The sequence below is a fragment of the Rattus norvegicus genome, chromosome 19 (genome assembly GCF_021556685.1).
Source record: "Rattus norvegicus strain SHRSP/BbbUtx chromosome 19, alternate assembly SHRSP_T2T, whole genome shotgun sequence".
NCBI classification, from domain to species: domain Eukaryota; kingdom Metazoa; phylum Chordata; class Mammalia; order Rodentia; family Muridae; genus Rattus; species Rattus norvegicus.
Genome location: NC_141552.1, coordinates 32,908,281 through 32,921,923, shown reverse-complemented (window position 1 = coordinate 32,921,923; position 13,643 = coordinate 32,908,281). Strand labels below are relative to the sequence as shown.

Sequence of the window (13,643 nt, the reverse complement as noted above, 5' to 3'; positions counted from 1 at the left end):
TGTAGCCAGTATGGCCCTTGGCGGGTATTGGCTGACAGTGTCCTCAAGTGTAACTGGCCTTAGACAGTACCCTGACACAGGATGCTTCTAAAGATGACAGTTAAGCAGGCGGACATGGTTGTACACATCTGTAAGTAGAGGCAGAAAGATCAGTAGTTCAAAGCCATCTTCCATTTCAATATCAAGTTGGAAGTCATAAGACCCCGAGTTTATTATTATTTTTATGAAAACGAGAGACGTTCTTTTTTTTTTTTTTTTTAAAGATTTATTTCATTTATATGAGTACACTGTCACTGTTTTCAGACACGCCAGAAGAGGGCAGCAGATCCTATTACAGATGGCTGTGAGCCACCATGTGGTTGCTGGGAATTGAACTCAGGACCTCTGGAAGAGCAGTCAGTGCTCTTAACTGCTGAGCCATCTCTCCAGCCCGAGAGACGTTCTTTACTTCACTCTAATCAACTTTCATTTTGCCTACTTGTTTATTTTATTTGTGTGTGGCTGTGTGTAAGTGTACATGCCTGTGCGTGCGTGCGTGCGTGCGTGTGTGCGTGTGTGTGTGTGTGTGTGTGTGTGTGTGTGTGTGTGTGTGCACATGCATGTGGGTGCGCCATGGCATGTACGTGGAGATCAGAAGACAGCCTGCAGGAGTGGCTGTCTCCTCCATCATAATTTTGGAGATTGAACTCAGGTCACCAGGCTGGTAACAAGTACTCTTACCCATTAGGCCATCATCCAGGACCAGGTCTGTTTTAAAGCTTTTAGTGATATTGGTAGTGGTTAGAAGCTGGGGTCCTAAATCATGGCATTGGAAAGGGGACTGTGTGTCTTTATATGGCCAGTGCTCCTAACGGAGCCAAAGAATAGAAAGAGCTACATGGACCCTCGACTTTGGGAGCCTCGAATACCGGCTGTGTCAAAGCCTATAATCCCAGCACACAGTGGGGCTCAGGCAGGAAGCCTGCAAGTGTGAGGGAAGTCTGGGCTCCATACTGTCACCCTTTCTCAAAACAGAAGATGAGAAATAACACCAGCCCGGGGTGCCTGCTTCCTTTGTCTCTGCTGGCACTCCAGTGGCCTAAGAGCTCTCTGACAAGAACTTGCTTGCCTCTGAGTTGAGAACAAGCAGGCTGGTGTTTTCCCAGGGTCATTGAGGCCATGGTGGGGTGAAGATGTTGACATCCTATGATGTCCTATGACATCGTGCCAGCCTCAGCCTCTGACCAGCACTTCCCCATTTCTTGAAAGGGGAACTGAGTTCTCATTAGGAGGTGCTTTGCTTTGGCAGTAAAGCCCTGGATGCAGACAGGCAAGAGGAGGAAGGGGGGCAGGAAGGAACGATCAGAAGGTTTTAAGGAGGATTTGGCTCCTGGTGATGCTGAGGTCTCAGAGTTGGCCTTTCGGTCTGACTAATCCGTTTAGCCATATAAGATAGCACAGACACGGGGGCCACGAATCAGATTTGGACGCTGCAGTTGTGGCCACTTTCCTGGTAGTACAGACGTCTGACAGAATTAACTCGAGAGGGGAAGGTTTATTTTGCCTCCCAGTTTTTAGGACTGTACATCATGGCCAGGAGGGTTGGTGGCTGGTTGCAGCTTGACTCAAGGAGAGGTAACAGGAGAGGCCAATTTCATTACAGTAACTGTAATGAAAGAAGAGAACTTAGGTGGCAGTTGGCCATGCCATAACCTTTGAGTCCTACTCCCCAGTGGGGACCCTATCAGCCATTGAGGCCCTGTATCCTAAAGGCTCTATCTCTAAGACAGTACTATTAGCTGGGGACCAAGCGTTCAGACACACAAGCTGATGGGGACATTTCAAATGAAAGTCTTAATAGTCCTTATGTCTACGGATAAGAGCACTGTATCCTAGCACAGCCAAGGGGCTTGCTGTGGAAACGGTAGGCCCAAGTATCAGACTTCAGAATTTGGAGACCTAAGCCCTGCTCCCTTCTACTTTCCTTCAGGAATTAACAGTAGACACTAAAGGGTATCTCGGTCCATCCAACAGGGATAGACAATCAGGATACAGATCCTGTAACTCCCTGGTCCCTTCAGGTGTGCACATTAAGTATGACAGTGGCCAATGTTGGATGCTATACTGACCAGGTGGCATGTGCCATCCTTGTTTGGCCATATCTTTGCAGGGGAAGACCCAGATTTAGGAAACTTCTGGGGCTGTCCCCCCAAACCCTCAGCTTATAAGTGAGTAAGACAGGATAGATGCCCTCTAGACCTTCCACACGTTGCGTCTCCCACGCAGGTTACTCTCTGTGCGGGTCCCACTGTGACCACCGTCTCAACCTCATTCGCCTTTTCTGTATCCTAGCTGCTGAGTGTCAGAAGTTCACTGCTAAGCTGAGGACCATGGTGTCAGCTCAGTCTCGCTTCCTCAGTACTTACGATGGGTCGGAGAATCTTTGCCTGGAGGATATCTACACGGAGAACACCTTAGAGCTGCGGACAGAGGTGGGCACAGCGGGGGCCTTGCAGAAGAGCCCTGCCACCCTGGGCCTGGAGGAACTCTTTGGAACCCACGGCCACCTGAACAAAGACGCCGACACTATACTGGTGGTGGGCGAAGCGGGCAGCGGCAAGAGCACCCTTCTGCAACGTTTGCACTTGTTGTGGGCATCAGGGCAGAACTTCCGAGAGTTCCTCTTCATTTTCCCATTCAGCTGCCGGCAGCTGCAATGCATGACCAAACCTCTGTCCCTGAGGACACTGCTCTTTGAGCATTGCTGTTGGCCTGATGTCGGTCAGGATGACGTCTTCCAGTTCCTCCTTGACCATCCTGACCGTGTCCTGTTAACCTTTGATGGCTTGGATGAGTTCAAGTTCCGGTTCACAGACCGGGAGCGCCACTGCTCTCCGCTCGACCCCACGTCAGTCCAGACTCTGCTTTTCAACCTTCTTCAGGGGAACCTGCTGAAGAATGCCTGCAAGGTACTGACCAGCCGTCCAGACGCCGTGTCAGCGCTCCTCAGAAAGTTCGTCCGGACAGAGTGCCACCTTAAGGGCTTCTCCGAAGAGGGCATCAAACTGTACCTGAGAAAGCACCACCGGGAACCCGGGGTGGCAGACCGCCTCATCCACCTGATCCAAGCTACCTCAGCCCTGCACGGTTTGTGCCACCTCCCTGTCTTCTCATGGATGGTGTCCAGATGTCACCGAGAGCTGTTGCTACAGAACAGGGGCTTCCCAACAACCAGCACGGACATGTACCTCTTGATCCTACAGCATTTCCTGCTGCACGCCTCCCCTCCGGACTCCTTCCCCCTTGGTCTGGGACCTGGACTCCTCCAAAGCCGGCTCTCCACCCTCCTGCACCTTGGCCACCTGGCTCTCCAGGGCCTGGCCATGAGCTGCTATGTGTTCTCAGCCCAGCAGCTGCAGGCAGCACAGGTGGACTCTGAGGATATTTCTCTTGGTTTCCTGGTACGCGCCCAAAGTGTGGTGCCCGGGAGCAAGGCACCCCTGGAATTCTTGCACATTACCTTCCAGTGCTTTTTTGCCGCGTTCTACTTGGCTGTCAGTGCTGACACATCGGCGGCCTCTCTCAAGCACCTCTTCAGCTGCGGCCGGCCGGGCAACTCACTGCTGCTAAGGCTGCTGCCCAACCTGTGTATCCAGGGCTCCAGAGTCAAGGGCGGCCAAGCAGCTCTGCTGCAGAAGGCTGAGCCGCACAACCTGCAGATCACAGCAGCCTTCCTAGCGGGTCTGTTGTCCCAGCAGCATCGGGACCTGTTGGCTGCATGCCAGGTCCCTGAGAGGGTGCTGCTCCAGCGTCAGGCCCGTGCCCGCTCCTGCCTGGCACACAGCCTCCGGGAGCACTTCCATTCCATCCCGCCGGCCGTGCCCGGTGAGACCAAGAGCATGCATGCTATGCCCGGCTTCATTTGGCTCATCCGGAGCCTGTACGAGATGCAGGAGGTGCAGTTGGCCCGGGAGGCTGTCCGTCGCTTGGACATTGGGCACCTGAAGTTGACGTTTTGCAGGGTGGGCCCTGCAGAGTGCGCTGCCCTGGCCTTTGTGCTGCAGCATCTGCAGCGGCCTGTGGCCCTGCAGTTGGACCACAACTCCGTTGGCGATGTCGGAGTGGAACAGCTGCTGCCATGCCTCGGCGTCTGCACAGCTCTGTAGTGAGTGTGGCAAGGTCTTGCTGATTGGGCCTGTGGCAAATGCTACTGTCAAGGTTAGATGTAGAAGCATAGCACACTGTTGGGATCCAGGAGTCTGGGTCCGATTCCACATCTGCCACTCTTCATCCAACACCAGCCAGCCCCTCTCCTCTTCTGGGCCTTAGTTTCGGGACAAGTAACGATAGCTATAGTCTTAGGTTGTTTTCCATTGCCGTGATAATAATATTTTGACCAAAAGCAGCTTGGGGAGGAAAGGGTTTATTCATTTGATAGGTTACAGTCAATCATCAATGGAAGCAGGACCATGAAGAAGAAACTGTGGTGGAGTACTGTTTATTGACTTGCTTCTTCTGGCTTGCTTAGCTAGCTTTTAAGTGCACACCAGGCCCACCCGCCTAGGGATGCTGTCATGGTCAGCTGGGACCTCCTCCAGCAATGAGCAGTCAAGGAAATGACCCAGAGACATGATCACCGGCCAGTCTGATGGGGTCACAGGAAGCAATCCCTCAACTGAGACTCCTTTTTCCCGGGTGTGTCAAGTTGACAACCAAGATTGACCATCAGAGCCATACTTGAAGTTTCGTGCTAGGCGCTGTGCTGTACTTCCTGGAATAACCCCATCTATTCCTACAACCATGCCGGACCCAGCACAGCCATTAGCACCCCACCATTCTTCCCTTTCCTTGAGGTTCAGAGAAGTCAAATAACTTGTCATAATCATACAGGCAACAAGGGTGGTTTTCACAAACCATGCCTTTTTGGTTTCAAATCTCCTGGCCCCGTCTCTGGATGGGCTCCCACTGCTCTGGGGAATCCTTGAGGTCCCACACCGAGTTTTGTGTCTGTAGATATAGTGACCAGCATGCCCCTCCCCACAACTTTCCTTCTCATTTGTCATGGAAGGCGGTAGCCTGCTATTTATTTAGAGCATATCAGAAAGGGGAAGTTGTACATTACAGGTAAGATCTAGGAACAGCCTCCTGGGGCTTTGGCTCTCCTTGCAGATAAACTTAATTGAGCTTGACAAAAGGCAAGATTCCTCTCTGTGTTCGGTGGCTTAGCTGCTCCAAGGCAAAGCCACAGCACACAGACACCTGTGTGAAACTCCGTGTTGACTTAACTAACTCTTGTATAGGGACGTGGTTGCAAGTTTATAGCTTAATATGATGTGCTGTTTATGGAGTTAATGTATAGCTCCATTGTATACAATAACTGTATAATAGAAACATGGATAGTTACAACGGGGTCTTGAGGAAACAGACGCAGCCCTAAGTTGGGAAATAGGGGGAAAGTCTGCGGAAGGGACTGTAGAGTTGTGGATGGGAATTAGGAAGAGCTCTAGGGAAAAGCCTGAAGCAAGGGAAGAGTTGCTGGCTGAGAGGAGGACCTGGGGAGGAGCTGTAGGAAGGGATGCATCTGAGGTAAGAGAGCCTTTCTCTCTGCCCCTTGCCTTTCAAGTGTTGTGCTGTGTGCTGACCGAGCCTGCCTGATATCATCTTAGAGTATCTACCTCCCAGCACCTAGAACCAAGAGAAGAGCATGAATTTGGCTAGGAAAATGATCTGTACAGTGTGCCATGTCCCTGGGAATAGAGCTGCATGGGACCTTAATTGGGAATTTGGAGCCCTGGGTTTTGAAGTTGCTCTGGTAGAAGTAAGGGTGTACATTTTCCTGGCTAGTGGGTCAGTACTTTTCAACCACAACCTCGGAAGGCCAGGTACAGTGGCCTGGATGCTCCTCAGAGCAAGTCGTCTCAGGATCTTTAATTTTAAGTGGGGCTTCAGCTAGTCCAAGTGGATCTGATCTCAAACTTAAGATCTTTCTGCCTCCCCCATCAGTACGAGTTGCAGAGACAGTCTACCAAACTCAGTGCCCATCCCCGGAAGTTTTAAATGGTCCTTTTTCCATGATTAAGAATGTTCATATGATTCTATGACATGCCGATGGGTCCAAATGTCTGGGAGGCTGTGGGTCTGTCTGTTTTCAGAGAAAAGGAGTCCAGGCCTGGTTCTAATTTCTGGTGGTCGAGTAGCATCATGAAAAGATGCGTGTTGATTCGGAGGTTCCTGGGCTGTGTAATTCCTGTTCAGTAGGCTTGAGTGGTGGGGAGTGTCTGGGAGAGGGTGGGTTTGGGGGAGTTGGGGAGGGTTTGGAACCTGTAAGTAACAAGCATGGACCCTTGTTCAGATGCCAGAAGTCTTGCCCTGTGAGAAGCCCTGCTCTGCAGGAATCAGCTGATTCTTTTTATCCTGAGGAGTTGCCATGTCTGGATGTATGCCCCTCAAGGGTCTGTGTGTTGGGAGGTGAAGTGTTTAAGAAGGGGGCCATTGTGGAAAGTCTGTAGGTTATTGGAGATGTGCCCTTGTAAGGGGTTATGGGAGCCCAGCTCATTCCTTTACCCTTACCCCTTCCCGGAGACATACACCGTTTGCCCTCCTTGTCACTATATGCTGCCTTGATGCAGGCCCCAAAGCAGGAAAGCCAGCAGACAGACTGACATCTCCAAACATGTTGTCAAAAGGAACCTTTTGGCTTTTTAAGTTAATCACCTCAGGGATTACGTAAGTGAGAGAAAGCTGAACACAGCACTTAAAGCCCTTGACCAAGCTCTACTGTTCTTTACCTCTGTACAACTGAGAAGTTAGCAGTGTGTGTGTGTGTGTGTGTGTGTGTGTGTGTGTGTGTGTGTGTGAGTGTGTGTGTGTGTGTGTGTGTGTGTGTGTGTGTGTGTGTGTAACACAGCCACATAGAGAGAGGAAAGAAAGCAGAAGGCAAGAAGGGGCAGCTTCTCTCCTACAGTGTGAGTCTGCATCCTCCCCACCCGAAGGGTTTCCATGCCAACTGAAATCCTGGTCTCTAAGAAACCCTATATGCAAATCTCCTCTGTAGGCTTCTTCAGACTCTGCTCTCTTTGCCTCGAGGGTGATGGTTTCAGTTTTCAGTTCCCCTCCCAGAGAGAACGCACAGACCCAGGGGCGTGTAGAATTGAAACGGGAGGTTTGCGAGATGACTTCCTTCATTAGCTCTGACTCACCCTGTTTTCTTTCATCTGCCCTACTTCAGCCCTTAAATCCTGCTCAAGACTTTCCGAATTGTCTGTCGGACTCACTAATAGGGCATACAACCTGCAGCCTGAAAACCACTTCCCCCGAGAGCCCCAGAAAAGCCCCCGGGGAGGCTGCACCGTGCTGTGCTTAAGGGCAGGTTTGCAGCCAGACTGCTCTAGCTCAACCCTTTCCACACTGTGCAACCCCAGCAAAATCACACATTCTCTCTCTTGAGGACGCATCAGCAGGGCCTACTCCATGGGCTTGAGGTGAAATTAAGGATGTTACTGTTGGGTGGTTCACAGCAGCGCCTGGCACATGGAAAGCACTGGTGGCTTCAGGGAGCCCTTACCATGTACGGTGTTTGAGGGGGGGTGGCTGTATGGGCACAGTTTGCTGAGGTGGCCATTTCTTTCTTGCAGGTGCAGGGACCTGCAGATAGCTAGCCTCATTGTTTGAATGAGAATCCCTCCCTGCCCCACACACCAATAGGGGCAGGTATTTGAACACTTGGTCCCCCAAGTTGGCAGTGATGCTTTGGGAGGTTTTGGAGGGTCAGCGTTGCAGGAGGCAGGCTTTGAGAGTGTAGACTCCTACCGTATGGAGCTCACTCTCTTTGTGCTTACCATCGGAGATGTAAGCTTTCATGATCCATCCACCAGGCTCACCTGATGCCAACGCCTCCCTGCTATTATAGACTCTTATCCTTCTGGGGTAGCCAGAACAAACACTCTTGATTCTATTAAGTTTCTGTTGGTGTTGTTTGTTTGTTTTGTTTTTGGTTCACAGTATTTTATCACAGCAACAGAAAACCCAGTAGGAGAGATAGTAACTAGCTGGTCAAGGCCAGGGCATCCAGCTGAGGGGGACTGGTGTCTGAGCTGGAAACTATCTATCTAGGACTGCCCACACTTGCCAGAAAGGAACGAATAGTGGGAATAGTTGTTACACCGGTTCTGAACTCACCGAGTGCATATCCCTGGGCTGCCAGCTCTACATAGGAGCCTGTGATTTAGGGAGGCTCTCAGATGACCTTGTGATCCAGGGTCCCTAGAGGAGCTATGGGGCTCATCCACATTCAGGGCTTTGGTGATCAAAGGGCAGGCAGACAGTGCTCGTTAACTTAGGTATGTTTCCAAGGTTTGAGATACTCGTGTCTGTCTAGCTGGACTGTAGATTGCATGCTCCACTCATCCTGTTCTGGCTGCTCCTGTCACAGGTCAACTCTTCTACAGCTCACAGTCTTCTATGGGGTGATTGTCATGGTCACTTTCTTGCAAAGATGGGAACTGGGTTTGAAATCAACTCCATGGCTTCTCAAAGACCCCGGTGTTCTTTAGTTAGGGCTCAGGGTCCCCAGTCCTTGGACTGTCCCTTATCGCCAGCTCCCCTGGGTAGGGATTCTGGGGCGGGGAGGATGGGGGGCTCTCTATCTGCATGGGGTACTCTGCCCTTCCGGTTCCCAGGAGGTTGTCATTTGAAGGCGAGAGTCTCCTTGGGGGTTTGTCTCATCGGCTCTACTTTTAACTGAACCAACCATGTCTTTTTTCAGCTTGCGAGATAACAACATCTCCGATCGAGGTGCCCGCACGCTGGTTGAGTGTGCTCTTCGCTGTGAACAGCTGCAGAAGCTAGCGTGAGTCGGACTGGGCACGGCCACTGAGGCGGCTATGGGTGGGTGATGGGGTGGGGCGGGTGTGACCCAGCATGAGGATGCGGGATGGCTCCTGGGAAGAGAGGAGGACTCTCTGGGTTGAGAGCTCACTGGTTATGTGCTTTGTGTCTGTCTTTCCTGGAACCCAGCAGTCTCTTCAACAACAAACTCACTGATGGCTGTGCCTCCTCCGTGGCCAAGCTCCTTGCACACAAGCAGAACTTCCTATCTCTGAGGTGAGCCCGACATTCCCAGAGCTCAGTTTAGGTGATCTGGTCCGTGACCCACAGTGGCTGGTGATCCCTGACTGCATCCAGGAAAGGGTCTTACTTTGAGCTCATTTCTTAGATCCGGTGGTGCACTCTGCTCTGCCGAGGCTGAGGAGATCCTGTCTTTTGGAAGTTGGGTTCCTGGGGTGGAAAGTTTCTAAGCCTCCCCTCTCCCAGTGGCTATGATTTTGAGTTCTTTCTGGTATACACGGAACCTGTGCTTACTGTTCTTAACCACCACAGCTGTGGTACCCAGGTGCTGAAATGTTCCCAGAGCTTCCTCAGCACTCGTCAAGCAAGGTTTAAAATTCCATCTGATGCTCCTGCCCTCGATTTGAATTGCTTTCCTACCTGAGATTGACAGAAACACTGCCAAGTGCTTAATGCCTCTCTTTAGTCTCTTGATCTCAAGTCTCTCTCTCTCTCTCTCTCTCTCTCTCTCTCTCTCTCTCTCTCTCTCTCTCTCTCTCTCTCTCTCTCTCTCTGGTATTCATGGCTTTTATAATTTGTGAAGCAGACAGTGAAGGACAGCTCCATTTCCTATTTTCTGCCTGCTGGCTGCCTTTGGGAATGAGAGATCCCATTTTAAAATTTGGCCACATAGCTCATCTCAGGGCTACAGAAGCCTCAGCCACAGGTGCCACTTTGAACAAAAAGCTCTGTTTTACCACTGCCACCTGCTCCCCCGAGTCTCATCTGGTCCAGCCCACTGGACTCAGCGCTGGAGGCCTAGGTTTGTGACCAGTCTATGGTGCTTTCATTGTGGCTGAAAGCAGACTCTGGAGCTAGGCTGTCTCCTGGTGGGAATCTAGAAACTCGGAGATCTGAATCCTTATTAACTGTGTGAGCTATTTGAATCAGATGTCTTTGTCCCCTTCTCTTTCCTTAAAATGGGGATCATATTTACAGCCATCTGAAAGGCTGTCAGGAGAGAGCTAACGCACATAAAGAGCTGGTACAGTACAGTGCATGCTTTATATAGTAAGCCGAGAGACTGAAGGATCGTGGGTAAATTATGTAAGCTTCCAGCTTGTGTATCCTTATGTTAGTTCAGTGCTCAGAGAAAGGACTACAGGAGCAGAAAATGCCCACGGGTGGGAGAATGAGGAGGGAGCTGTGGAGGCTGGGGACTGACCCTGCATGAAGGAAATAGGTGGGAGGAAGTAGTTTGGTCTTCGGTGCACCTCTGAGAGACTTCGTGAGGCCACGGGGTGGTCTCGAATCTACCTTGCCCAGTAAAAGTCTCAGGTTACTTTCTTGGTATCCTATGCTTTCTAGAACGAGATGGCCATACTTACCCTACATGATTGTGAGCCACGGTGGTTTCAAGTGCCTTGGAAAGAGGAAATTGATTTGTATCTATTCTGAAAAGCTTGCCTCATGGGTGGCAGCTCTGAACTGTTGGAAGAGGCTAGCTCTAGCTATGGGCGAGCCTTTTTGTGGTCCTGTCCTTGCTCTTGTGACCCTGCCTGCCTTCCTCCTCAGTGTCCTTGGTGTTGTTGAACACTCTGATAACTCCTTTTTCCAGGTCCCTTCTGAATAGGCCAGTGCCACCCCTGGTGACAGTGGGTTTGAAATCAGGGGGGTGAGGGTGGAGAGTATGCTAGGGTGTATACTGAGGATGGCTGAGACCAAGAATGAAAGATGTGACAATTCCCTAGGGAAATCAGGAATCGAGGCTAGGACGGCTTCCTGCTATGACTCCCACCCAGACCTACTTGGAAAATGATACCCAAGTGGCAGGAACCACTTGCTGAGCAGCATGTTAACTGTACACCCCAGGAGAGGCCAGGTGCCAGCCTGCCTTGCCTTCCTTGATCCTCTGTCTTCCTTCCAGGGTGGGGAACAATCACATCACTGCTGCTGGGGCTGAGGTGCTGGCCCAGGGACTCAAGAGCAACACCTCCCTGCAGTTCCTGGGGTAGGTTTGGTTCAGAGATAGAGGGGACACATGAAAGAATGTGGGGCTTTCACAATGTTAGGAGCAGGTGAGCTCGGCACTGCAGGCAGCCTTGGCTCCAGATGGAGGAAGGGTGGGCTGGGGTGAGTGTGTGCTGCCAGGCTGCTTCTGAGCCGCCTCCGTGCTCACCGCCTCACCTGGTAAGTGGGAGATTCATGGTATTGAGGGTGGGGAGAAGAGGGCTGTGTCTTGAACTGGGGACCTGAGCTGCCTTATCCTCAGGAGTGCTCAGTGCTGGGCTATCCTGGGAAGTACCTTATACTTCTCAAGAACACCAGGGTTCGTGTGGAAACATATCTGATACTGTGCTTCCAAGGGAGGGGTTGGTTGTCATGAACTGTGGATTGTGGGATCTGAGACATAGGAAGAGAGGGTAACTCCAGGGCCCAGATGTTTCGACCCATTGCTCTGGCAGGCTGGTTGCCCATTAACTCAGTGTGGGCCAGGGAGGACACTGTGCTAATCTGAAGTCAGCACCCTTTCCAGCTGTGTTAGCGGCAACAGAACATACAAGAAGCAAGGCCTTATTCCCATGGGGCTCCCTTCTGCCTGAGGTCTCACCCGTCACAACTGGACATTTATGTCCCATTTAACTTTTATGGTGCTCCAGACAGAGTTTCTCTGTGTAGCCCTGGTTGCTCTGGAACTCACTCTGTAGACCAGGCTGGCCTTGAACTCAGAGATCCACCTGCCTCTGCCTCCTGAATGCTGGGAATAAAGGCGTGTGCCACCATGCCTGGCTTCCATTTAACATCTTTTAAAGACACCTGTCTGGGTCAGGGATGGTGGGGAACTGAGATAAAACCCTAAACACCTTCATAAGATGCAAATTGCCCTGTAAGCCTGGCCCCTCCTCTTGCTTCACAACACAGCATGGGCATCTTTCAGACCAGTGTGAGCTCATTTTAAGAAGAGTTGCGGGGTTGGGGATTTAGCTCAGTGGTAGAGTGCTTGCCTAGGAAGCGCAAGGCCCTGGGTTCGGTCCCCAGCTCCAAAAGAAAAAAAAAAAAAAAAGAAGAGTTGCACGGCATTCCACCGGTGGGGTGCCTTTACGTAATCTGTTTGACACTCACCTATTGATGTGCACGTTGGATGTTTCCAGATTTTTCTGTGGTCTTATCATAGTGTTTTATCTACAGAGCAGTGTTCTCATAAAGCCTCACCTCAGTCTATACCTAATCTAATGTATTGGTTACCTCTTTGTTGCGAGAACTAGAGTGTCTGACATAGACAATTTAGGGAAGATAGGTTTATTTTTGACTGACAGTTTCAGAGGGTTTAGTTCATTATTGTTTGGCCCCTTAAGCTTGAACTGAACATCATGGTGGCAGGGACTTGTGGCAAAGAACAGCTGACCTCTTCAAGACTAGCAAGTGGAGGTAGAATGTAGGAAGAGACTCAGGGCAATCCATGGGCCAAAGGACACATACCCCAGGTGACCTTCTCATGGGCCATACTCCTGTTTCACCGCCCGCCACCAATGTTGTCATATGATGACTCCATGAAGGGATTTAGTAATTGGTTAGCTCATTACCACTCATGCCATCGGACTGTTGCTGAAATCACTCTAAAATGCCCACAGGGGTGGGCTGTATGTCTGAAGTATTTCTCAGCCTATTGAAGTTGGCAACCAACTTCATTAACTATTTCACAGAGTGCATAGAAAGTGCTATGCCCACCTGTACAGCTCTCTTTGTTCATCTATACGTATCTGCATTCCGGGGCAAGTCTCTGAATGGATGGGCCAGAATGTGAGATCTGTTTCCAACCTACAGTGGGACAGTAGTTCAGAAGGCGAAGGACTTGGACGGCATAGGAACAGCGGGGATTAAGGAGGAGAAAGAGATGAAAGGCCAGCTTGTCCAGGAAGAGTTAGCATTGTTCTGGGTCGTCTCTGAGAATAGTTAGAGACTTGTAATAGGTGATAGCTAGCAGGAAGCAAATCTGGACTAAATGTCAGGAAGGAAAAAAAAAATCACAACCCTGTGAACTACTACTGAGGGTGAGTGTCCCCTCGCTGAGGGGTGGGTCCATGAATGTTTGTTAAAGACTTTAAGGCCACTGAAAACTCTGAGTGGAGTTTGGTCCTCTTACCCAAAAAGTTGTGCTAGGTCCACGTTGCTGGGACCTCTGAGACCTCCCTGGGATGGAGTGGCGCTACAGAAGCACATGAGCAAACACCTAAAACACACCCTATTGTCACCTCAGGTTCTGGGGCAACAGTGTAGGTGATAAGGGCTCCCAAGCCCTGGCTGAAGTTGTGGCTGATCACCAGAGGCTAAAGTGGCTCAGGTAAGCTGCAAAATGTGTGTCATGTCATTGTCATGGGGGAGCTAGGTGGCTGAGACAGTTTTGAAGCTCATTGAACTTTGTATGCGCTCCCTTGTATTAGGGAGCAAAATAAGGAAGAAAGACCCATGGGTTTGGGATCAGGAAACTTGAGGATTTGGGGGTGAATTTGGAGGTGATTCTCCCTCCATTTAGGGTCATGGTTCCTTATCAGTAAACAGAAGGCTATCAGTTAAACCCATTATATTTATCTTAAGGACTCATGCTAAGCCATTGAAAA

General features: G+C 50.6%; 1 protein-coding gene across 2 annotated transcripts in view; it reads left to right on the top strand.

The window, feature by feature from the left end:
* Nod2 (nucleotide-binding oligomerization domain containing 2) overlaps window positions 1–13,643 on the top strand; it is a 40,409-nt gene that overhangs the window by 14,064 nt on the left and 12,702 nt on the right. The window contains exons 4-8 of one of the 2 annotated variants that reach the window (NM_001414911.2): window positions 2,332–4,144; window positions 8,744–8,827; window positions 8,998–9,081; window positions 10,952–11,035; window positions 13,283–13,366. In NM_001414911.2, coding sequence (NP_001401840.1) covers window positions 2,332–4,144; window positions 8,744–8,827; window positions 8,998–9,081; window positions 10,952–11,035; window positions 13,283–13,366 — 2,149 coding nt within the window. Of the gene's footprint in view, window positions 1–2,331; window positions 4,145–8,743; window positions 8,828–8,994; window positions 9,082–10,951; window positions 11,036–13,282; window positions 13,367–13,643 lie in introns of both variants that reach the window. The other variant, XM_087594087.1, reaches the window with a different exon arrangement.